This window comes from Tympanuchus pallidicinctus, unplaced genomic scaffold (assembly GCF_026119805.1).
Source record: "Tympanuchus pallidicinctus isolate F22 unplaced genomic scaffold, pur_lepc_1.0 scaffold12, whole genome shotgun sequence".
Lineage (NCBI taxonomy): Eukaryota > Metazoa > Chordata > Aves > Galliformes > Phasianidae > Tympanuchus > Tympanuchus pallidicinctus.
Window position 1 is genome coordinate 3,093,297 of NW_026294637.1, and position 26,178 is coordinate 3,119,474.

Here is a 26,178-nt window from a genome sequence, read left to right on the forward strand (position 1 = left end):
GGGATTTGTCCCTCTCTCCTGGTTCCAGCCTTTGCCAACAACAAGGCCTGCCTGTGATATTGCACCTGTTGGGTGCCATATTACCTGTTGGGCCCCTGCCCAAAGGCTCTGCATCTTTGTGATGCTCTGTGAAGACCAGTTCTACACCAGCGTGGTCTGTGCTGGCCAGCTCAGCCGCTGAGTCCGTGTGTTACACACTTCTTTTTATTAGTGACCCTCTTCCCCCACAGTGTTAAATTAATTCTTTCTGTGCATTATTATTTTGGCAGAGGTGTTTGGAAGGTGGAAGAAAGAATCTACTAAATGTTTAAGCAAATTTACGACCCCCCCACTCAAACCTTTTTGAGGAAAAAGACATGGCATTGAATTTGGTCCCTTAGCAAATGAAGACAGCTGGTGGTCTGCATTTAAGCATGGCTGTTTGGGGCTCAGGCCAGGTTTGGCAGCTCACAAATCAGATTGCCTCTTGGTTCTCAGGAGTGGAGAATTGCCACGAGTGGAAGAGTTGAGGGGAAGTTGCCTATAGCTGCTGTGCCAGCATGGGCTCTAGCCTTGCAGGGAGGCACTGAAGTTGTTGGTTCAGGGGAGAATTCAGTTTCTGAGGCTTTAATGCTATGTTACATTATTGGCATATGGCAAGGTGGTGTTCTTCTCTCATTTGGATGGGTTCTGAGCCAGTCCTTTTGCTTTGGTAACTTATTTCACGCTAGAGCATAGACTGCCTCTTAAAAGAGGCAGGAAAACACAGAGCTATTAAATCTCACCTGGTCTCACATTAAAAAAGTGAATTGAAGACATGGGTCCTGGCTTTGCTCAGATTTTGTCTGCTGGGAACTGGCTGCAGATACTCAGTTTCACTCTTAGTGCTGACCACAGGCAATGTCCTCCTAGTGCTGCTGTGCTGGCAGAATGAGTGTTCTTATGATTCCTTTTGCCTGGGACTTCCACAGTGCCTGGAAGAGAGAAAATGGTGTTGACTTTCCTGTCTTTTGGACTCTGCATGTGGCTAAATATCTGGAAACACAATATATTTGCTGTGGTCACTTCTCCTGCAAGGCAACGTGAGAAAGATATCCTGAGCAGAATTAGAAAACCAAACCTTTTTTTACAGAACATGAAAAGATAAAATTGACAAAAAAGGGGCTGTTAGTTCAGACTGGTAGCTTTTGTCAGTGCAGCAGAAATGCTAAGTCATGGCCTGAAACAGTGATTGAGCCCCTGGTGGGAAGGCAGGGCTCACCCAGGGGAGCTCAGGTGCATGCAAGGCAAGGCAATGCAGCTGAGTGATCAGAAGGGGTGGAGCCAGGATTCACCCCCATTCCAGACTCATTTAAGGGTTGGTGGTAGAGATCCCTGCATAACTGAGACCTTCTGAAGGTAAGTAACTTCTTTCCTTTGTTTCTGCACTATGGCTGTTGTATTTGAGCAACTCCTCGCTTGCTGCATCTTAGGACCTTGCTACTCTGCTGTCATTGCTGCGCTTGCTGTTGTAGTACAGTCAGCCTGAAGTCTCTAGACCTATGCAAAGGAGGAAATGCGTGATCCTGGATGTATGAGGTCCTATTTGTTGACTACTGTACAGATAGGGCACCTGGCTGCAAAGGCTCTGATGTCTGGAAGGGTATGGATGGATACCAGGTGTAAAGTTGAGAGGAACTTATCTGAGTTGGGAAAGGGTAGATTTGGCTCAGTGAAGAGGGAGGCCAAGTGCGTGTGATGGCTTGTACTTTGTTTCCTTTTTTTGTTTGCCTTGTTGCAGTCTGGCTTCAAGATAGTGACTGGAGAGAGCCATGTTTGGTGAAATATCTTGAGTGGAAATCTTAGCTGACAGTACAGCTAAGATCATTCTAAATCGCCATTTCTTTGCTCTCCCCTTCACTTTGCACTAATGCAGTTGTTTACAGAGCTTCTCCCCAGCCCTTTTCCTAGCTTCAAATAGCTTTCTTCTTAGGGCTACCCCCAGCTGCCTGTCCTCACAAGGCTGAGCATTGGACAACGCTTGTGCAAGATCTGTGGTGGGACCTGCCAGAGTCGTTCATGCTCCTTTATGTGTCTTCTTTTGAATTCTTCTATGAATGCAGTAAAGAAGTTGCAGATTTTTGCAAGTTTGAGCTCTAGGATGCTGCTCTGCTTGGCCACAGCAGCTTAAAGCTGTTAATGTGCAGTCTTTACTGCTTGCTGTGACTCAGCCATGCCGGGAGCACAAGACCTGATCCAGAGCCCACCAAACACAATAGAAACCTTTGTCTTGTTGGAAATCACTCTCCTGCCTTCAGTAGCCTTTGAGCCAGGCTTTCTGTTAACTTCTGGGCTGCTGAGGACATGGAGGCAGAATCATCAGGTGGGAAGGAGCTCTTCAGGGTGCCAGATCTTGGAGAGATGAGAAATGGCTGCGTGTGGGTTGTGTGTGCCCTGCAAGTGGAATGGTAAGAGCAGGTAGCTGCTGCCTCCTCCCCCACAGTGCCCTCTTGAACAGCCCATCCTCCCCGCTTTAAACCTCTTTAAAAATAGAGAAACTTTCGGATCTCCTGACACTTGTGTGGGGTTGTTGTTGTTGTTTTCCTCAGTGTGGTGATGTTTCTAGGTGTACAGAAGATCGTTGCATAGGACAAGAGGGCACGGCCTCAAAGTTGCACCTGGGGAGGTTCAGGTCCTTAGGAGCGGTGAGGCACTGGGATGGGCTGCCCACAAAGGTGGTGGAATCACCACCCTCAGAGGTGTTTAAGGAAGATGTAGCTGGTTTAGGGATGTGGCTTAGTGGGCAATATTGGTGGTAGATGGATGGCTGAACTAGATGATCTTAGGGCTCTTTTCCAACTCTAATGTTACTGTGATTCTGTGATGTGATTCACAGTATGACTGCCTCACGTTTTTGTGCACTCGTACTCCCATCTCACTTTTTTTTTTCCCTGGTCTTTTGAGAAATAAAGAAGGGATCAGGACTGGAGACGGTGGTGGGAAAGGCTGCAGAAAATGACGGAATGAATGAATTTATCAAGAGAGCCGCTGCACAGCAGCGTCAGGCTTCTTTTGGCAGCGAACGATGGGGCACGCGGATAGCGCAGCGGGGCTCGCCGCTCAGCCGGGCTCTGTCAGCTGTTCCACGCCTCCCCTCGGGGGTCCCAGGCGGTCCCACGGACACCCGGGAGGCAGCTGCCGCGCTGCAGCTCCGCGTCGGGCCGGGGCAGAAGAGGGCGCCCCCAGCCGGCCGCCCTCACCCACGTGCACCCCTCCCCGCACCGCCCAGCGCCTTCAGCGCGCGGCCAATGGGCGGGCGGCGGGCGGGGCGCCGAGGGGGGCGCGAGCCAATGAGCGCGCGGGGCCGCGGAGGGGGCGTGTCCGGGCGCCCACCACGCTGGGGCTGTCGGCGGCGCTGATTACTTTTTCCGAGGGCGGGCAGGGCTCACTCCGGGCCGCCGCCGCCTCCTCCGCCGCCGCCGCTCCGCGCTGGGCCCCGTCGCTGCCATAAAATGTTTGACGGCTGCCTCCTGCCTCTCGTGTTTCCCTGCCTGCTGCTCTGGGGACTGGACGCCGGCACAGGTAGCGCTTCTCTCCTTCGCATCCCCGCCCCGGAGGCGCTGACAGCCCCTCACCGGGCGGCCGCCCGCAGGCACGGGGCGCGCGGCGGATCCCCTGCGTGGCCGCGGTCCCGCTCTGCAGCGCGGATCGCTCCAGGCTCCTACGTTTTCTTTTCCTGTCCTCTCGCTGCTGCTGTAACGTTTCATGTGGAAAGCTGCTGACTGTCCTTGGCTGCGGCTCCGGCTTGCTCTGCTTTTCCCCTTCTCCCTGCAGATTTTTATTGGGATTGGTGAAATGCGATGCTTGTGTCTGAGCTATATATTTTTTTAATGATACAAGTAGCTTGAGCGTTTGCTTTATTCCTCTCTTCCCCGCGCGTTTTTGTCTCTCGTGTATTTGTGTATGTGTGTATATATGTATATATATATATATATACAGGGGGGAGGATTAATTTCTCCCGCTGGCTCCACGACTTTGAGTCCGTGGGATCGCAGCAGAGCGGGGCTGGGAGGTCCGGGGCCGCGGAGCGCCGTCCGTCCCGTCGGGCCGCGAGCGCTGAGCCTCTCTTCTCTCTCCTTCTCGCCTGCAGCCGGCGGAGCGGAGCTGGAAGTGGTGATCCCGGAGCGAGTGGAGCTGGAGAGGATCCACCTGCTGCCTCCCGCCGGGAGAGGAGACCGCGGCGGAGCCCGGCGCCGTCGGGAGCTGCTGCGGCCGCGGGAGGCGGCGGGAGAGGCCGTGCTGCTTCGCCTGCCCGCCGCCGGCACCGAGCTCTACGTGCTCCTCCGCCGCGACCTGCGCTTCCTCGCCCGGGGCTTCGTGGTGGAGCATCGGCGCGGGGAGGAGCGGCGGCCCCCGGCGGAGCGGCTCTGCTTCTACACGGGACGCGTGCTGAACCGCAGCGACTCCTTCGCCTCCCTCAGCACCTGCGCCGGGCTGGTACTGCCGCCCCGCCCCCGCTCTGACGGACCTCGGCCCCGCTTCTCCCCCCGCCCCTCCGCTGACCCCGCGGGTTTTCCTGTCGGTACCGACCCCTCTCCCCTCGCTCCCACCCCCGCGGATGCGCGAACTTGCGCGCCGGCTCCTCGCCTCAGCGCCGCTTCCCCGCGTGCCGCTCCCGTGCCCTGCGCGTCTCGTGCGGAGCTCCGTCGTCTCTGCGGCGGTTTTCCTGTCAGCATCGCGGGGGCGGGAAAGGTCTCGCGCATCGCCTCCTCTCCTCAGCCGCGGGCTGTGCTGAGGTGTCCCGTGAGGACTCTCCGTCGGCCCCCAGCTGGGCTTGAGGACTGTCCTGACCGGTGTCACGCACCCTCCATTTCGCAGCTCGATGGCACGGTTTGTCACCTGCCTGCCTTCTTGTTCCCTCCGGGATCCCCACAGCGCGGCTGGGGTCAAACCCTCCGCCTTGCGTTTGCCGCCTCGGGCGGCCTCACAGCGCCTGGGATCCCCCGTGAGTGTCCTGGGGAGATGAGGCCGCGCGGGGCGGCCTTTGTGTTCCTCAGGGAAGCGGAGCTTTAGACGCTCGGGGTGGCGGCTGGCTGGTGGTTCCCAGTCTTGGGGTGTGTGCTTGAGCTGTGGGTACAGGTCCCTGCTGGAGATGGCTTCTTAAACTGCTTTGCGCTGGGAAGCGCTTGGAGTGCTGCGGGCTGGAGGCTTCATTTCTGAACCGTTTGAGGGCGCTGTGCCTCAGGTTTAAAGGGGAAAAAAAGAAAACAAAACAAACGTGGCTTCGAGATAGTGAATAGAGTGGCTCAATAAACTGAGCTGTGCACCGAGGGCTTCCTCAGGGTTCAGAGCGAATTGCTCTGCTTCAGGCTTGAAGTCAGCCACAGCTCCGTGCTTCTGTCGCTTGTTTCGTTATTCCCGGTCACCGAGTGCTTCCAGTGCGACCTGCTCTAAAGAACACACGGACGCAAGGAGCCTTTTTGGAAAGAGGAATGTAGCTGTAGGCACGTGCTAACTGCCTGAGATCAGGGGATGGAGCAGGAGGAGTGAAAAGGATTGACAGTGCTCCCAGCAGCAAAGTTGAGAAAGACTAACAAAATTGGTTGGTCTTTGTTCATTGCATCTCAAAAAATGAGGTGTGACATTGTAATATCTGTGTAATGAACTCTAAGCAATGAGTGAATTGATGTAACTTGTGATCAGAAAGTGGCTACTATCAAAGCTGCTTGTTTGTGGCACTCCTGGGGGCCAAAGTCAGTACTACCACCTGCGTAAGGGGTTGTGCTGGTAAAGCTCTGCTCACCTGTGCCTATGAATCTGGTCCTGGGAGCACTGACAGTGATGTGGGCAGATGCACTGAGAGATAAGTCTCTGCATGCTGAGGCTCTTTTCCGGTTACAGGAATCTATTCATTTGCTCTTTATTCAGATAATCACCAGGAATGAAAAAAGTGATCAGAGCAGATGTGTGGCACATATGTGCTAACAGCTTTTGATGTGGAAAAGAAAGCATAAGTGTCTGTAAGCTGAACCTAAACTTAAGATGAACCTCGTTAACTTTTGAATTGGATTTGTTAAACTGATCTACATCACTACATAGCCTTTTTTTTTTTTCCTGGCTACATTGACCTTTTGGCTTTGTAAGCTTATTAGTAAGCAGGGAACATTGTGAAAGCAGGCTAAATCTACTATGTTTACATTTTGTGGTGGCTGTACTAAATCTGCATACCTGTAGTAAAAGCTATGCAATTGAGTGGGAAGGTGCTCCCAGGAATCAGAAGAGTGAAGTGTGCCTCAGATTGTCTAGGTCTTGAATCTGGAGTGGCCCTAAAGTCAGGTGATTTTGGAGCGCAATTGTTTGTCATGTAATCTGACAGTTAAAATACCCAAACCAATGCTACAGTGTTATTCTAGTTGCTCTATTTAGTTATTCTAGTTGCTCACTTAGGCACTGCTTACAGAGAAAGGAGAAGTCTTTACCCTCATCACTAGTGAAGATTTGCTGGTGGTGTATAGATGAGGCCTGGGACAGGTTGAGAGAAAGACTTTTTACTGCAGTCTGTATATGCTGAATATCCTGAACTCTTGCAGCCTGTATATCCTGTCATTCATGAGCAGTGCTAGCATTGCAGTGGGGCATTTCCTGAAAAATCCAATGTGGGAATGCTAATAGGACTGGAAGCAAATGTTCAAGATATCTCACTGAGGAGTCCTGGTCACTCAGAGTTAGAAATACCATATCCTGGTCTCCAGCTGGCTCAGACTTTATAGCATGGTTGAGGAATACATTTGCAATGAATCACACACACACAAAAAAAGAGTGAAATGATCAAGGCAAGGAGAGATCTAATAAGAACAAAATCCCTGATGCAGTGGCATGAAAACTGAGCTGCAACTGGACTGAGCAATTGCTTCCTGGTAGTCCTGTCAGTTTCACAGCGTGGCACCTAAAGGTTATGTTTTGTTTTTTAAAACTCCTCTTGCAAATGCTGCTACTAACCACTATGTGAACCATTACAGTTTCCTGTCATTGCTTGCAATTGCCTTGAGAAGGATGGCCACGCTCTTGCAGCTATGTCAAGCCATGGTGTACTTAAGACTGATTTACCTAAGGCCCTGTCTGTGTAGTTAAGAGTACCACAAGTGAAGGTGTTCCAAGCCTTTTTGCAACTTGGGAACTGCAGAGAGATGGGAGGTGCTGTGTTCCTGAAAAGAGCTACTGCCTTTGGCTTGGCAGGACTGTGTCTCAGCTGAGGAGCACGGTTGTGTAAACACTTCCCTTCTTACCGCGCTGAAGGACTGAACTGTCCGTTCCTGGTACTGTGGAGACGTGACCAGAAGCAAAGTTCTGCAGCTCATCTGTCCAATGCTAGAAGACAGGACGTGGTGCAGGAAGTTGTCTCTTTTTCAGATAGCTCCAGCTACATAAGGCCACAATTTGTGTTATCTTGAGTTGTACTACGTAGTTGACTGAGACTTCTGTTGTAGGTGATGTCTCTTTTCAGTCTGGAAATTCCAGTTTGCTTGGGACTTTTTGGAGATACCCATACACTGCTTTCAGGTGCAACTTCATTTACGTGTAGTCTGTTGCTCGCTGCGTACTGCACCTATGCTCTCTAGCAAAGGTGAGCAGTGCATTGTTATTCTTCTGTGGCACTTGCATTGATGCAGAGGGAACACAGCAGAAGAGGGGAGACCATGCTGCTGTCTCTTCAAATACCTGATAGGAGATCGCAGCAGAGCGGGGTTGGTCTCTTCTCACTGGTGACAGGAAGAGGGGAAATGGCCTCAAGTTGGATTAAGTTGGGTATCGGGAAAAACTTCTTTACAGAAAGGGTTGTTAAGCACTGGAATAGGCTCTGCAGGGAGGTGGTTGAGTCACCATCCCTGAATGCATTTAGAAACCGTTTGGATGTGGTGCTTGGGAACATGATTTAGCAGAGGATTGTTAGAGTTAGGGTAGTACGGTTAGGTTTGCAGCTGGACCTGACGATCTTTAAGGTCTTTTCCAACCAGAGCAGTTAATGATTGTAAGAGACCCTTTCATCGTGCTGTGATGGCTCAGTGCCTTCTGAGTCAGCATGGCTTATCATGTCTTGTGGACCTAAGATAAGGGAGAGAGGCAGAGTCCTGTAGTCTATGGGAGACTTGTTCCCCACTTGCACACTGCTCGTTGTTGCCTCAAGCTGTATCCAAAATGTGAGATTCCTAAAGGCTTTGTTACACAGTCTGTTGGACTGCAGTGTCGATGCCTTAAAAATGACATAGTCTCTTCTTATTTTTTTGTACCTAAATCCTGGAAAAAGGTACAGTTTTCAGCTGTAATAGTGCAGGTCAAAATGAATGTTAGGTTTTGACAGAGGGATGAAATTCAGGTCTCTCGTTAAGGAACCTTGTGAAAGCAGAAGATCACTGGGATGCATTTAGAGGAGGAAATTTATTTGCAAGTAACTGCTATTTTTTCTGAGACCTAAAATCTTTGTTTTGGGTTCAAGAGTGCTCTGAGGCGTCCGCCTGAAGTGGATTGCTCTTCTGAGTTGATGTTGTTACTCCCTCCTGCTGAGGCTCATTCGTCTCACTTTGTCATACCTCAGTTTGTCTCCTTTGAACTCGGTGACACTCCTTTATGCAGAACAGATCAGTGGAGATGGATAATGCATGCTAGAAGGATTCATGTATGGCTCAGCAATGTTCTTGTTATAGGATGGAACACAGTGATTGAAGCTACTTCTTAAGAAATATGCTAAATATCAGGAAACCTTAAACATTTTGCAGTGCTGTCTCATATGATCAACACTAAAGAAAAGAGCTTATTTACTGCCAAGCTACATGCATATTCACATGCTTATTTTATGATTGTCCATTTGGCTACTAAGCAAGGTTAGATGGATGAAACATTTACCAGTTAGCTGCAGTACCTGGGAATTTGTGCTCCTCTGTTGTTCACGTTGCAGTTCACAAGGTGTGTTTGGGACCAGGCTCAAACACTATTTGCATGTGTAGCTTTTTCAAAGTCTCTGAACTCCTGGTGGTTTCCAGGTGGCTGTAAGTGCTGATGGTGGAACTGGATGCAAAAGCATGGTTTGAGATCCAATATGGGAGACCAGCCAGGGCAAGGAGAACTGAGTAGGTTGGACTACTGGCTCCAGGAAACCAGTAATACTTGAGGGACTCCTAATGAAATGATAAGAACCTTGTAACAAAGGCAGGGAAGGGTGCAGAAGAGGCCACAGCCTGTTGCTTGTAAACCTGACTTGTTTTGAAATGGAGAGAGCACAAGAAAGATGGATGCTTGCAAAGAGTGCTTTCTTGATGGTTTGTCCTGTTTCTTAGATACCTTTGATCAGTGAATTGCCCCATTTGAGGTGTTTGCCTTTCTTCACTCACTGCAGGAGGAGGTGATGCCTGATTTAGAGTAGATGTCTGGGGCTTGGTGAGCTCAATCCCTGTTCAGTGGTAGCAAATGCTTTGCTTTTGCAACCAGGGCAATGCTGCCCTTCAGGTGACTGCAAGAGCCTCTGCTCTTATGGAAAGCAGGGCAGCGCAGGCATGCTGGGATTATAAGATGATATGATTTCCCCTCAGGAAACCTTCAGCTATGCTGAATTCCCTTGTCTAGGAGAGGAGCTGTTTGGCATCCATCCATATCTGGTCCATAAGCTGAAAACTTAAACCTCTTAAAATTGCTGTGCTGGGTTTCTTTGAGCTAGATTTCTTTTTTTTTCTTCTTCCACAGTGAAAAAGGAGAATTTCCTTGCTTATGCAGTGTAGGGACAAGTTGAAATGGAGGTGCAGTTGGATATTCTTGGGTACGGTCTGCTCTCGTAACTCAGTTTAAACCTTAGATGACCCTGGAGAAAATGCTCTCATTTTGAATGTGAGTTACACTTGTAAATAATAGTTGACTTTAAGCTGAGATGCAATTGATAAGGACAGGTCTGAAAGTCACATGAAGTTTATTAAATTTGATTTTTATTCTTCATTTGAGATATTAACTTCCTGTTAACTTTGAGGAAATGGTTAAATTAAGATTAGCAGTTTAACAGCTGAGAAATTGAGAAGGGGATGGAATTTGTCAGATGATTCAAACTGTTCTTTTATGCACATTCGTATGTTTGTAACTAATGAATGCTTTGGAGGAAAAAGAAAAATCTGTTAAAGATTCAGCGTTTCAGATCTTGTTCAAAGATGTTGTGAAAATAGAAAGGGCTGGAAAAACAGCGTAACTGCTGGAGCCTGTTAATGTGTGGGAAGGTCCAGAGCCACGCGCAGAGAACGCTGAGGACGTTGGACTCCTGTCCTGAGCGAGCCCTCAAGCTATTGCGGCTCCACCAGTGCTACCAGGGGACAGAGGCAGAACACTGAAGCAGGACAGTGTGATTACAAATGCAGTCCCTTTGGTACTGGTCTAGCTTCAGCGATGCGGTGAGGACATTCCTGTCGTTTAGCCTGCAGGTCCCCTAGGGAGGATGGTAGTGTGTAGAAGGCAGCTGAACTAGGGGTGATGTGAGCATAGGTCAGAGATTCTTGCTTGAGTGAGACGCAGGAAGTGTTTGTAAGAATATTTAGGTGACTTGGAGAATGGAATTCTCCAATGGTGGTGAGCAATGTTGAAATAATTTGTAAATTAAGGATAATCTGGAAGATGTAGCCTCTGTTCAGCTCTGTGTGCACTGGGGCTGTAGTCGTCTCTTAGTTATTATTTTGACTTGCCAGTTAGATTGCCTGCCTTTTTGAGGTGGAAATTATTCCATCCTTTCCTGTTAGCTAAGCTGAATGAGTGTCAGCTATACGGTTTTGTCATGGTAACTGTGAATCCAAGTTAGATCACTAATACAGATGACAGTGAAGTTGTAAGCTCGTCTCAATTCTTGTTATCTTGATGACTCCTGTATAACAGGTGCTTTGGGGATGGGTAGGCTGGGCAACAGCCACTTGTTTTCTGGGCCACTAGGCAATATGAGTGGCTGGTCCTGTGCATGTGGGCTTTCAGCATGAGAGAAAAGTCAGAGGGAATTTGCCAGCTTTTCATATGCATCTTCCTAGGTAAATGTGGCTCAACAGATCCATAGCATTGTATTTAATTAGACTGATTTCCAGAGACAAGGGAAAATAGCACTGACGGTGATGTTTTACTTCCTTATCTTCAAAATCTAGCCTTTTGTAGCCCATGAACATCACACAGGGAGGAAGAACTCAGAGTAGTTGTCCAGTGCTGATGTCTGATATCTCATGCTGCGATTAGCACAGCATGGTATGTGGTAGTTGGAAGATGTAAGGGAGGCAATGAGAGGGATGGATTTCTTAAGGAAAAAGCAAAGCAATGACCAGAGGATTCAAATCTGGACCAACATGTTTGAAAACTCTTCAGAATGCAACTGGCAAGTTGAAGGAGAACTCTAACTCCCTCGGAACACTTTACAGGCTCAATCCTGCAGTTCTTTCCTGCCTGAAACTCTAGTTGGCTTGCCTGATTAAACTTGAGATTGCTTCTTAACCTATTCCAGGGTGAAGACGCATGTCTTTCTCCCTCCATAGGTTTCACAATCCCAAAGCAAATGTGAAACATAAGTCTTTTCCAGTGGTTTAAATTATTTTCACACTTGATGCCAGAAAGTTGGGATAATGTTGGGTGGTGATGAAACTGACTTCTTCTTACATATTTTTGGCACCAACAAAAATGGTTGGCAGCGTTTCAGGAGCTCTGGTGTGTCTTTTAGTACCATGGCACCAGATTTACAGCCCTTCTTCTAAATAATTAAAACCTACATTAAATAAGGGGGTTGGAGCTACCTCCTGACTGGAAGATTGAAACAAGGAGAGGAAGTATGGAAAACATTGTATAGGAGACTGGAGGAATAAGGCATTGGAGTTTTGTTATCTTTGAAGCAATTTGGACAGAATTGCCCAACTTACAGAGGTGTGCCCTAGGCAACCATGGCAGAGAGAAACACTGATTCTTCAGCTGCTGCTTCAAAAGTTGTGACCCTTTCTGAGAGATCCTCCTCTCTCACTGATGCTGTTCAGTTTGTGTTGTCAGAAGATGAGAGCTCTCATTTCTCTGAGAGAAATTTCTCTTGCTGGAAATACTGGGCCAAAGGGATTTCCTGGGTGTACGTGAGGACTGAATTTGGCAGGAAGGTGTGGAAATGTACGATTTACAGTATGTATGTAATGTGTGTTATAAATCATATTAGTACAGTCAGCTGTTGAATATGTACTATTTGCACGTATGTGCAGAGCAGTTATTTAGGTTGTTTTCTGGCCAGCATGGAACTCAGTGATGGGATGGGGGGAGTCTAATCTTTGTATGTTTAGGATGGATGTTACGCAGGGGTTCTGTAGGTTACAATCTTGTAAGTCCCATTACCTACCAGGTGTACCAAAGGCACAATCTGATGCCTCCCAGCAGGACATGTGATGCCTTTGGTTACTAGCAGAAGAAGTTGGATCAGACCTACAGATTACTTCCAAGGGACTGTGTTACAAAGAGCTGTGTTTCAGGGCGTTCAATTGCTATACAAATAAACACTGGATTAGTACAATGGGAAGCAAGTTTAAAAACCTTCACTGTACATAGTTACTTTCTCTAATGTGTTATGACAGTGTTGATTATTAAACCTGGAAGCTTTGTTAGGTGATATCTTTGCCTCTGCTCTTTTTCTTATGTTTTGGAAAAGGAATAGGGAATGCATACAAACTCTACAAACTACTGGTTGCAAGCAGAAGAGGGCTGTCCTGGGGCAGAAACTGCCTTCCAAAGATATCCTTGCAGTCCCTGTATATGGTGTGGACTTGGTGCAAGAAAGGCAGAGTTGTAATGCTGGCCTGTGGAGTCTTACTTAGCCAGGGACTTTGCCTTCCGTGTGTTACTTATTCAAGGTAGGGTTGAAAAGATAATCACTGGCGAGGTACAATAGGCCACTCTCTGCGTGGCCTCTTGCAATTAGTAAGAGGTATTTGGTCCTCATACTAAAAAATGTGAGTGGTTCTGCAAGAACGACGCACGTAGCCAGTCTACTGTTTGCGGGAAATCTCTTCTCTCTGCTGAGGTAATAAATGCCACTTGATAACAATGTAATTTTAACTGCCAATTAGAAAGGTGGTTATGAAAGCATTTATGTTAGTAGGGTTTATTTGTTCTCATGTGAACTGAACACGAATATACATCTTCATGCTTCCAGCTGGAGTAGTGTTCTACTTGAGGGGAGAGAGAAGTGGAAGAACAGGTGTTGACTAGAATTCTTGTGTGGTTGGTTTTTTGTTTTTTTGGACACCTATAGTGCTTTGCATAATGGCGTTCCTGAATATTACTATATAACCAAAGATAAATAGGGAAAGCAGAGGAAGTTCCTCATTGTTTGTATTATGTAGATTGAACAAGATCAATATTCACTTTTCCTCACACTGTAAATAACAGTTGTAGGGAAACGATCTGGGGCAAGACTGGGTTGATAGAAATGGTTAGGATAACAAACTGATATCCTTTTTTTCATTTCCTTCTGTTGTGGACAGGTTGGCTATATTCAAATTGGATCAGAGCACATGTTAATACAACCAGTGAATACATCAGAGACCTCATTTAGCGGAAAAGAACACTTCATCAGACGTAGACGATCCACAAAATCAAGCCATTCTTTGAAGCACATTCCTGATGAGCACTGCAAGGTTGTAGCAGGTGAGCTTGAAGTAGCTCGGAAAACAGCCGTGAATATACAGTTATAGTTGTAACTGTTCTTCAATGTATGTCTCTATTTTGTAACTTGAGTGTTGTGACCACAGGAAGTAGTGAAAAATGGCGTGTGCGAATGAGTACCTCTGCTTCTTCAGGCAGAAGGAGCCACATCACAAATGTAATTAGGATACATGCTGTAACTTTTGATTGGTGAGGAGATGAGCTGTAACTTCTGCTTCACCTGTGTGATGTAGTTGTTGCACTGAAAGGAATTGACAGCGTTTTTAGCAAAGACCTAAATCTTGAAAAAGCAGCCCTCAACCAATTTCAGTTTCATCTCAGCTTTTCACTGGAGCTGTGACACTGCAAAGATGTAGGTGCAGACAGAACAAAAGTGTCATTTTGGGTAGTTTCATGTCATTTAATCAGAAGTATTTTTTGTGAAGATTATATCCAGGAATCCACTTAACAGGACAAAAAGATATCTGGAGGGGGAAAAGAGTCAAGCAGTTTCTCTTACGCTTTCCTTTTCAGCTTCTCATGTGCCATCAGTTCTACTTCTGTCTAGAAGAACACACTGTCCATAACAGAATACATCAGGGTGCATTGTCAGCTTGCAGACTTCTTAATTTTTGTTTCTTTGCTGATGGTTGTTTTAGCTTTCTTCCTGTCTTTCACCTTCTTCCAGTTAAGGCTGTGGAGGGCACTTAGTGTGTGTGTGTGTGTGTGTGTGTGTGTGAATTGTTAAAAATCTTGTTGTGTTCTCATGTTTAGTGGTTAAAACAGAAAAAATGCAGTTGCCACACTTTTCACCACCATCTAGGTGTGCTGTGTACAGGGGGTATTTTCAATGAACTTTACAAAGTCATTTCTTTATATTCTTTTCCTTTTATTCCTCTTTTGTTCCATTACCTCATTAGTATTTCAGCTTCTGTCTTCTGCTGGATGGACTGTGTACTAAATAAAGGCAGCATGTTAAGGTATCTGTGTTATCTTCTACTGGGCTATTAAAGGGACAAAATAGGAAGCAGAGATGGCAGGTAAAATCTGACAGGTGTAAGATCTATGAGTATGGAACAACAGATTGGTGAAAAACAATCTCGTGGTTAAACATACAGGAAAATGGCAGTAAAAAGAACGCGAAACTTTTTTTTTTATTGGCAAAAGAAACAGAAAAGTGAAAGAACTGAGTGGAATTGGCAACCATGAGCTTAATAAAGTTTGGCTTTTGTATTTAACTGGAGCTGGGGATAGCATGTGCTTTGCTGAGTCTTGTGGGAGACCAGGGTGGCTTTAGGTGAGGGGGAAGAGAGAGAGAGAGAAAGACACACATATATATATATATGTATGTGTCTTTCTATATATATACACACACGCCCCACATTGTGTAGGGCTTTGCAAAAGAGCTACAAGCAGAACTCGGCTCCCTTGGGTGCTGGTTCTTTGCATGAAGTGCAGGCTGGTTAGGCTAAGAGGGGAACAAAGCTCAGCTGCGGCGCGATGGGGAGCACTACTTGCTTATGCAAACAGCCACTGCTTCAAGTAGCTGTGTCATAAAATAACGAAATTGCTCATGGGCTTTGCCACTTAAAGGCAGACTCTTGAATGTTTTTCATTGTTGCGGGGAAGAAACGTAAGTCATGGCTGTTAATAGGCTTAGCACATTAACGACCTAATTGACTCCTGTCTGGTTTGGATTAACTTTTGTGCACAGGAGTTCAGAAACCAAAGAAAAGTTAATCCTCTCTGACACACAAAAGGTCTATTTGTAATGAAATTGTGGGGTGATGGTGATCTTGGGGCTTGCTTCCAGAGTTTTTTCTGGTGTTTTCAAAGCCACGAAGCTGCCGGCTTGAGCATTTTCCATTCCTTGCCTGTTTTTCTTGAATTTCTAGATCACCTTTAAAGGTGCTTTTTTTTTTTTTTTTTTTTTTTCTTTTTTTTCTTGAAATTTTATAACTCGTCAGTGTGTAACATGATGTGGAGTTGTTTGGGGTTCAACCAAAATACAAAGTATGGCATGCTATATTTTAATATGAGTTATTGAATATCTAAATGGAAATCTGAACAGAGCTAGTGGAACTTAATGGCAAAATGTATTGGTGGAGGGGTGTCCTGTGATAACTAAACTTAAGTGATTGAGGGGGAAGAGAAAAACTAACCAAAAGCCTGGTGATACAGTAACTTGTGTGAGTACTTGTAGGGGTGAGGGGAGGGAAGTAGTTGAGGAAAGCAAAATGAGCTTCATCAGGAAGTGCCATGTGTCAGCACTGTGAGTGAGCTTTCCAAGAGCATTCTCCTTGTGTTTTCTTCATAGACTCAAGTGATGGCAAAGGAAAGCAGAACTGATCAGTCCCTTGGGGCTAGGTAATGCAAGCAGTCTGGTTTGATAAAAGGTTAAAATCTCTGAAACGACTCCTTTATTTTAAGAGGCATAACATGTCCTACAGCACTACAATTTTCCATAGCTGTGGGAGAGTTTTGCAGGAGCTAAACTTCTTCTGGTATAATTTGTATAGGAGGATTAATCTGTCTGTTGTCAGAAGTGGAAAAGCACTTCAGGTCATGCATGACTGGATCTCTGAGATCTGAAGCTGAAAGTGGCTATTAATGGGTTAAAAAATCCCCAGTCTGTTGGTTCTTTTGTCTGAATTCTGAAGTGCTCAAGCAGCAAAGGATGGATCCAGCCATCGTAGGCCAGGTGCTAGTGTTAGTCATACGATATGTGTATCTGTAGTATTTTTATCACCTGTCATACAGCAGGAGGAAGAGTTCAAGTCGCAGTGCGTGTTTCTGCACAGGCATGAACATGAGCCCCTGTGAGGCAAACAGAAAACCCATTAGAAGATTTCCAGGTGCATATGCTGTGAGGGGGAAGGAAGGGAAGGTTGGGTTTCATTAGCTCTGAAGCATGGCGTCATTAGAAACATGGGAAATAGCTTTGCACCATTGATGTGAAGCACTTCTAGAGATGATAACCAAAGAATCTGGGCTGAATTTGGGGTACAAATGTTATCACATGCTGTTCTGATTTTAAAAATGAGCTTGACAACTCTTTTGTCAAAGGTCTTGTACAAGTGAATTTTCTGGGAAGAGAGTGGCTTGCAAGGAGTTCTTATTCTAGGCTTTAATACATATGAATAAGAATGTTTCAATGTGTGAGCCAAGCAGAGAGAAAGAAAGAGGCCTCTGTTTCAATGCATCATACATAACTTTTGCAGTGCCCTCAGGTTAGGCCTGGAAGTTTGTGCATAAGCTTAACTTATTCCCAGGCTCAATATGTAGCTGCAGGGCTAATTTGTTTTCTGACAGTGTCTGTCCTTCCCCTTAACCTAGTGCTTTAGAGAAAGTTGTTAACTGGGAAGAAATGAGCAGAGCAGGAAGGACTGGTGGAGGACCGTATGATCTCCTTTATTAACATCCTAAAACTTAGAGAGGTGTTAGAAAATGCCTGAGGCAGGGCTTTTTTCATTGCCCTGTCTCTCTGTGATCATATGTATGTATATACACAATAAAGCTGTTTGCTTGTGACAATATGCATGGAAAAACAATAGTTTAACACTTGCTGACATCTCAGAACTGCAGAATGGTTTGGATTGTCAGGGACTTCTGGGTCCATCTGATCCAACCCTGCTGCTCAGGCAGGTTGCCCAGGACCGTGTGCTGGTGATCCTTGAAGATCTCCAAGGAGGGAGACTCCACAAACTCCCTGACAACCTCATCTGATCTGGTCGTATATCTTACATATTTCCTATGCCTTCAAAGTCTAAGTAAAAGTAGTGTTGTGTTTTTTAATTCCTCACAGTTGTTGGGGTTTTTGCTGCTTTTTCGTTTTTTACTGAGGGGGAAATATCTATGTTGAAGATGGAGTAAAAAAACAAAAACAAAAAGCCTAGGAATCTCTTCTAACTGTGTTGTGAAATTTTGTTTCTTTGGGAAAAATAAGCTCTGTTGTAACTCTTCCAGAAGTCTCCAAGAATGCATTAAAGTCCCTTTACGTAGAAAGGATTTGATATAAAATACAGCCCATAAGTATCAGTGAGAGCAGCTTGTCTTTGGAGGGTAGGTGGTTATTTCATGTTTATGATGTAGACCTCATAAATTACTTGTGAATGTGAGCTTGCTTTAAACCCCCTTTTGTCATGTTGAATGAACCAGTTTTTGTTTAATGCAAATGTGCTGCCTGGAGGGAGGTTAATAGAGGAAAATAAACACAGGAGGATCAACATCTTAATTAAGAAAATAACTGCATTGCTTCTCTATCTAGTTATTTTGCAAAGTGTTTTAACAATTGATCAAAGCTGGCAATAATTTAAGTGCCAGGTATTGAATGCAGGGAATGGTTTCCCTGAGCAGGTATAAATCCTTAACACATGTTACTGTTATGTTGAGTTTTCCCATCTTTAATCATTGTCTTTTAGATGTGTTTTCTGTGCAGTTTTGACTTGGCCTGAAACAGCAGTTGTTGTGGCCAAAAAACATGTGCACTAAAAATAGAGAGATGTAATGCAACCTGTGTTAGTCCATATTAGGAAGCATCTGTTGAAGAATTAAAGCAAGGATTTCAACAATGCAGAAGATGTAACGTGATTAAATGTTTGCAAGTATTGATGTATTCCCTGTATCAGTAATTGGATCTTCCAGGGCGTTGCTATGGGGGTATGTCTTGTGTGGGTAAATCCTTTGGTTTCTCCATGTCCCTGATCTTCCAAGCAGGGAGTCTTTTTTTTCTTTTTTTCCCCAGCAAGTGTGTGATTGTTTCCTTATGGCTGACAAACAGCAGCCTTTTGGATCAGTCTACCATTCAGAAGTGGCCTTTTCCATCGCATGTGGCAAGGGAAATTTTATTGTTGATTTGTTCTGGATGAAGCCCTCAGCACAAGGACAGCATGGATAATATGGAGCAGGAGGTGCTCCAGGTTTTTCTTCGTCTACTGTCAAGGTGCAAAAAAGATGTACCAATATATGTAGTTTATGGGTTTCTTCCTTTTCCAGAGCAGTTGCTGAAGTAGAACTTACTGCTCCTTCACTTGGTTCCTGATAAAAATTGATGCTAGTTTCCACTGGAAATTGATATCTAAACTGGCAGATGCTGATGAGCTAGAGTGTCTGATGTACACCATCCTTCTCTCTGGATGTTTATGGCTATTCCAGTGGTCATTTTGGCTAGGAAGGCAGACAGGTGGCTCCAGGCAGACTAAGATGCATTGCTTACCTTTTAGCTGTCTTTGTTTTTTCCATGTTGTCATAAATCATAGCACAGGCTTGGAGCCAAGAGTTGGGAATTGGAACTCTGTTGGCTCTGCTTCCTGCTGTTTTTTGACTTGTGACCTTCAGCAGATCTCTTGGGATCTTACATGTGAAAAAAACTGTGCTGGGCACCTACGTGTTTGTGTGACCAAGATGGGAACACCTTGTGGAAGGTTTTATCTTCATTCAAAAGTTCTAAGCTTCCTTTGAGGTAGTTTGTAATTCTGAATCATCAGCTAATATGTGTCCCAAACTGAGTATGCAAGACTGAAAGCATTAAAAATTAAAGATTGTTTGGGCTACGACCTCTAACCTCCTAACTCTTAAGCACCTTCTTTATTTAAAGATTAGATCTACTAAGTCTGAGCTGGCTGAAGTACTGTGAGGCTTTGGCTCTGACAAGTTGATCCTTGAACTGGCTGTTTCTTTCTGTGATCTGTTCCCTATATGTAGTTTGACACATGTATATGTAAGGGATTAAAAATAACTATTACGCTGTTTTTCACTTCAGTTTGACCTGCAGATCCAACACATTTATTGGAGATAAACTGCATTCTTTACTGGCTTTTGCATATCCCCAGAAATGAGTTGACTGGTGTCTGAGGAGGTCTGTGCTACCTCTCTCAAGGTGTAGGTGCAATAGTGGAGTTAGGCTGTAAGTGCAGAGCTCCTGGTTTGGTAAACCTGGACTCTTTCACCCTCAGCAGAAGTGATTGGAGTTGAGCTGCCGTACCTTAGAATTGGTAGGGTTGAAAGTTGTGAAAACATTCTTTGCAAACGAAGCACGTTTGCTAAAGACTCATTAAAACAAAATAAACCTGGAGGCCGGTGATGCTATTTTTCACAGCATAACTGCAGCCAAGTGTTTTGTGGTCTCTAAAGCCCTGAAAGGGGATTAAGACTATGCTTTGATTGGTTTCAGATCTGCTAAGTTTAAGTGGTCAAAACTGAGGACTCTGAGTTCGCTCTTACTTATATCAGCCCTTGTCATTTGGATCTTAATTATATTTGTGTTACAGGATCTTCCCCCATGGCCCCAGGCAAGTTGGGACCTTTGTGTCTGTCACAAGCAAAGGAAATCAATTCTGCTTCAGAATACAACTAGTAACAGAGCAGATCAAATATAGGAGGAGGAACCGAGCCACAGAGGCTAAGAGGGAGTGACAGAGCAGGTATTTCCATTCCCACTTTAACAGTCTTACCATTAAACAATGCTCAATGTGCCTGCTTTGTGTAACATCAGGTTTTCTCTGTCTTACAAGAAAGTCCTTGCTTCCAGTTGCTTGCAAAGCCTACAGGGGTGTGCTTTTAAAAAGAGATGAGTGTACGTAGTTGAGGAGGTGGCAGTTTCTGAAGCTCTGCTAACAAGTTGATCCAGTGAGCTGGTAGAGGTCATAGTGCCTGTCCTGTACTACATTGATCTTTTGTGAAAGACAGTGTCCTAACACGCGTTGATGACTGTTTTACAGAACAGAGTTTTAACTGATGTGTCTAAGCCACAGGCTAGCTTCAATAACAATCCTTGTAATAAAATCTCCCTGATGTTTTGGATGGAACACAGAGTTCATGACTTCTTTCTCAAATTCTTGTTTGCTGATGTGTCAGACAAATAGTCATGAATTTGTGATTTGCTATGGAAGTGGTCGTGTAAAGAAAAATAATGTTTTTGGGAGGTGGATTAGAGAGCAAGTGATCATTCTACTATGCAGTGATTTTTTTTCTACTTGTTGATGCATGCTTTTGTCTGCTATTCTATTCAGAAAGAAATTGGGAGTGTATAATCATTTTGTGGCATTGGGCCTTAAAAATAGCTGAGGCTGTGTTACAGTTAGCTGTAATTTGAATGAGCAACCATTTCTTTTTCTTGAACTTCAGATATCCTGCTGATACCAGTTAGCTGCTCTACACCTTGAATCCTAAGTTTTTAGTGGATATGTAGAAGTCCAGAGCAGAAGGACAATGTTTTGATGTAGTCAGGCACTGGTGAGGAGGCTGCATGTTCCTGTGGCTGGAAGCAGATTGGGCCGTGCTGGCTGTGGCTGTAACTTCACTGGTGTCTGTTCTTAGTTCCCTTCTTCAGTTCTTGCTGGTGTCCACTGAGAAGTGAATGCCATAAGGAAGGTGTCAAGGAAACAACTGTGTCAAGCCAGGCCCTTGCAGCTGAAGTGTGGTTTCTTCTTTTTTTTCTTCAGGAGATCAGTGTTTTGAAAAGAACCTCTCTATTGTTGTATGGATGAAAACTGCAGCTGCAAGGTAACCACTGCACAGAGCTTTGGATATAATGCCCACAGGAGCCAGTGGAGGGATGAGTGCCTATGAGTTTTGAGTTGACTTCCATGGTGATTTCACAGGTCTGAGCTGTCCCAAGATCCTGGTTGCTCCTTTAGCTCAGGCTGTGCTAGCACATAATCTTCAATTGGGCTGACTTCTGCAGCGAAGGTTTTGCCCTGCTGGAAGACTCAGAACTCTGATCTGGTTCACATTTTGTCTTGCTTCTAATCTAAGCAGCTTGACCCTCAAACTGGGTAAATCAGGGTACCAATCTGTACAGCTTTTGAGGTGATGCTGTGCTGTCAGTCTTTTGAGGAAGCTGTTCAATAAAATATTTGGAAGTAGCACTGCTGACAGACCCAAATGTGAGGAATAGTTTTTTCTTTTTTTTTTTTCTTTCTTTTTTTTTTTTTTTTTTTTTTTACTTTTGGCACATTTCTCTTGGTATATTTTTAATAAATAATGAACATCTTTCGGCCTCCCACACCGTGATCTTGATTCAAACTAAGAAAGAAACCTGCTTGTATTCTCTTTAGATTGTGCTTTTACTCTTGGCTGAGATGAAAACGCCACCAATAATCCCAATTTCCTCTCTCACCTCCTTCTTGGTTTCCATTTTGCACCTTACCTTTTTGATTTTAAATGAAATCAAGTCATTGTTATTTCTGAAAATTTATTTTAAATTAGTCCGGCATCTGGATTTAATAGCAATGTCCAAAACATGCTGTACATGTATGCTGATCTTTCTTTTAAACACAAACTAGATGACTTTTAGGAGGACTCTGAAATTTTGCTTATTTGTGGTTTCTGTCGAACTGCATCCAAGCACTATAGCAAGGTGATTGAAATTGCAGAAAGGAAGACAAGGGAGAAATACCCTTGAAGGGCTAGGAGTGAAGATTGTTTTTCAGAAGAGTATGGGAAATACTGTTGGAAGGGAGGTAGGAGGAGCAGGAAGGGACTCTGCAGTTACAGCAGAGACATGCCAGAAACAAGACAGAGCTTTTGGTGTGTAATTGGAAAAGGTCATTTGGATGGTTGCTTTGGAATTGTACATCTGCTGGGTTGCCTTAAGAAGCACTTGAATGTAAGAAGCTTTTTATGGAGGCTTCAAAATAGCTCTGTTGTGCTTATTGTGAGACTAGGGGCTATATATACATCTATTTAGTTTTTTGCTGTACTGAGGAATATTTTGAAGACTGCTGGACTACTGAAGGTGATACGATCTTGCTGCTCTGCAGATGACTAGTCGTAGAGAGGTAGGAGCCTGTGAGGAAAAGCCAGCTAATGAGCTTGTGCAGTGCTGCATGCATTTCATGCTGAGGATCCACTGGTGTACCTCTCTTCTCCTGTCAGCTAACAGTCCTGAATTCTGTGGAGTTTTTGGCCAGATAGTCTATGTAATACACTGTCAAAGTGACAGCTAGAAGAGAATGTCACTTGGGCCTAGTCACGCACAGCATGTATGTGCTGTGCTGTAGAGTGGCTGTTTCAGCTGTTATTTCACACGAATTTGCCTGAGCTCTTAAGCAGGGAACACCTGACTCCTAAAACAGTGCACGGTTTGGTTATGCACGCTCCCCTGAATGTAAACTCCTCTGACAGCCTGCTGCCCATGTTTTATGGCCTCTCGTGCTTTCACAATAACACTTAACATCTGCACTACAAAATTTCTAACATCAATTTGTTCAAATAAAGAATCCACCAAGCATTTAATCCTTGTTTTAATGGCTGATGTTTATTTTAGTTTGGGATTTTGTATACTCGTGGAGCGTTTCTTTGCCCATAGTCCATAAATCACAAAGGGCAGGAGTGAGACTTCCCTCTGTGCTGGTTTCTTTCTGAAGTGAGGCTCTGGAGATTTTTGTTATTATTTTTGCTACTTCTGTGCAGCTCACTTATCTCAGGTAGGAGTTGCAGATGTGTTTAATGAGGTTTTTTTTCCTGTTTTTGATCTCCTTTTTAAATATCTCTGGTACAGAATGCTTTTTGCTGTAAACCTTCTCTCTTTGTTCTGTCTGTGATTGTTCATCCATGAAATTAGTAGTTTTGTGTTTTGTCCATGTGCTTGATTATGCTGGAAAATTGTTTATGTGTGTAGGAGGCAGGAAGATGCAAATAGAGACCACTCAGAAAGCAGCTTTCTGTGAATGAAGAAAGAAAAGTTGCCTTAAGCAGAATTTGCAAACTTGAAAGAAGAAAATAAAAAGAGGGGACTTGCGTTTGAGTAGTTTGTGTTGCTTTGCTGTACCTCCTCAGCAATGTATCATTAATGGCTACCTGAGCTCTTAGTAGGCTCCTTTGAGTCCGCTGCACTTTGCCTGCTTAAGTTCTCAGTAAGCTTGTGGTTAGAGACTGTTAGGGAGAGAATGAGGGTAAGAGTCCAGATTCTTGATGTTAGGTCACTCTGGCTGTGTTTCTAGCTGAGCCTGTGGGGTGGTAGTTTTCCACACACAAGTTCTAATCCCTGCCACCCAGTGGAAAGCAGCCAATCCACAATTTCAAGTAAAACTCACAAAGGGATGGAGTCCAGAGGCTTTGTGTGAACCGAGACTCCCCAGCAATTTGCCAGAGGTCCCTTTGCTGCTGCTTTCCAGAAATCACACTTTAGTGTTATGCAGCTGCTTTCTCCAAAGAGGAGTTGAGTGCAATGGGCCAAGCCTTGCCAGTGCTCTCATCTGCCTCCAGAGAAGGGACTGCACCAGGCAATTGCATGGCAAATGACCATGGCATGACCTTTTCTCCACAGAATGCAAATTGCAGTCTGGCACAGTGGCTTCCTTGCAGACAAAGCGGTTTCTTTTCAAAGATAAATTTTTGAAGTGGCAACTGTGAGGGCTCTAATCTTGTTTTCTTCAATTAAAGCACTTTTTCATTACATATTCAAGGTTAGACTGAGACTTATTTAAATGAAGGCCTAGATCCTCATAAGAGCAAGATTCTCTGGAGGGAAGAGATCTATACCAGCTGAAAACAGCAGCGAGTTAGCAAAGCAAGAATTTGATGGAGGAATTTTGCTGTTTCCAAGAAGGTTCTGGTTGGCAGCAGCAACACCTGGAGAGTCTGTTCTTACTGGAATGATCTTCTGCTTCTCTGATTTCCAAACCCACCCTGCACCTCCCCATTATTTAAATGATAACCTTGAAAATCCTGCAGCGAAAGATGCAGTTCTGCAGAAGGAGGGAGGTATGGGCCCACAAATAGAGTGGAACAGAATGAAGAACAAAACAGAAGAGCATGGGGGTATTTCACAGAAGTTGAAATCATCTCTGTTTCACGTCTTTCTATGGTTTATTTTTTTGCCTTTCTTGAGCGCTTAGAAATATGCAGATTCCCTGTTCTGAGGCAGCTTTGTCTGCAGTCCTTGTCGAAAGAAGCCTTGAAACTTGATAATTTTAATCTTTGATTCGAGCTCCCATTATTTATGAGCACCTCAGGATTCTTTTTCCTTTTGTCGAGAGGCTCCTGTCTGTCTTGTCTGACCCAGGGGGAATATTTCCAAACCCTTTTTCAAAACATTGAAATCAAATTTCATAGTCGTTGTCTCAGTTTAAAATATATACCAAGTGTTGACAGCTGATGCCTTGGGCACAAAAGCACGTACAGAGCAATGCTGGAATAACTGCTAGACAACTGAGAACAGGGTTGGAATGCAAATGTGTCTATTGACAAGTCAGGAAATGGGATAAAATGACAGTGTCCATTTCAGCATGGCTCTGGGACAGCTACAACTGGTAGAGATGGTCACCTTGAATGCCAGGAGGTCTGGGAAATTGGGGATCTGGATGCTAGAGCATCTACCAGGTTGGGAAATTCAAATGGAATTATGTGAGACAGCTGGTAAATAGGCTGTGGGATCGCTGAGCTTAGATCAGTGCCCCTTGTTTGTGCTGCTTACTAAGAGAAGGTCTCAAAATAAGTCTGCAGAAAACTAAAAAGGGACTAAATGCTTTAGGAAACAAGCAGCATGTGTAATGAGATGAGGTATCTGTCTGATCATCCAGAATGATTTATCCTGTGTCGCTTTTGTGTTGACTGTTACCTTTACAGCGTTATGGGACCTTTTCTATGTTCTGCTCCCTTTTTCACTGGGAGAAATTGGTGCTAACAGCAGTGTCAGTATCTTATCCATAGCATGCTGCAGACTGAGCAATAAGCAGATATAATTTCTGTGAAGCCTTGGCATTTGTATTTTTTCTGTAAAATACATTTGTTTTAATGACTTCATTTGCTTTTCTTTCATTTTACAATTGAAAACATGATTATATTTCTTGTGACTGAGATGGAGTTGATACAACTTCAGATCTGAACTTGATTTCTCCTTTCATGAGCAGTTAATGTCTCAACTGCTTTGCACATCTGCCTTTGAGCTGTGAAACAGTTCATTCACCTTTCAATTTGGAACAGGACGACTTACTAATGTATTAATCTCTCATTTTGGAGGAGAGGAGGTTTAACCTAACTGATGTGCTTTAATTTTTGTGTTAGCAGTAGATGACGTAATGCTTTATTTTGCAGTCCTCAGCGTGGGTCATACTTACAGATTCTTATAACTTAAGACCAATAAGGATCATCTCGTTTAGAGGTTCCCTGCTTTTGGTATTTGTGCCACAATAAAGAGGCACGTGAGCTCTCTGCACGTAGGTGGCCAATGACTGCAGCTGCTGGTGCTGGTGCTCATGCCAATAGCAACAAATGAGCAAAGAAAGCTTGAAACGCTCTTATCTAGCCTGACCCTCTGCACTTCTGGGTTTTATCCAGAGACTTCTGCAGTTGGCCAATAACACGTGTTCCAAAACAACCTGAATTTAAAGAAAAAAAAAAAAGTGATTAGAGCATCATCTTTGTCATACTGTCTGTTCTGTGAAGTGTCATACTCTGTGTTCTGTTAAATTGCTATAGTAACGCTGGTAGCAAGTTAGAATGGAGCTGATTGAAATACTGGCTCCAGGAATATTTTACAACTTCCTTGGCTTAGAACAGCCTGCAAATTCTGCAGTGTGTTGTATCCCACAGTAGACTCTC

The 26,178-nt window shown here is 44.6% G+C and overlaps 1 protein-coding gene across 7 annotated transcripts in view; it reads left to right on the forward strand.

Moving 5' to 3' along the window:
- Nucleotides 1-1,352: 1,352 nt before the first annotated feature.
- ADAMTS17 (ADAM metallopeptidase with thrombospondin type 1 motif 17) overlaps nucleotides 1,353-26,178 on the forward strand; it is a 166,766-nt gene continuing 141,940 nt past the window's right edge. For 2 of the 7 annotated variants that reach the window (XM_052672566.1, XM_052672567.1), the window contains exons 1-3: nucleotides 3,333-3,540; nucleotides 4,109-4,455; nucleotides 13,473-13,635. In XM_052672566.1, the coding sequence (XP_052528526.1) occupies nucleotides 3,471-3,540; nucleotides 4,109-4,455; nucleotides 13,473-13,635 (580 nt within the window). In that variant the 5' untranslated portion in view covers nucleotides 3,333-3,470. Of the gene's footprint in view, nucleotides 1,622-3,332; nucleotides 3,541-4,108; nucleotides 4,456-4,696; nucleotides 4,964-13,472; nucleotides 13,636-19,904; nucleotides 20,055-21,074; nucleotides 21,136-26,178 lie in introns of those variants that run through there. The other 5 variants (XM_052672570.1, XM_052672568.1, XM_052672572.1 and 2 more) reach the window with 5 other exon arrangements.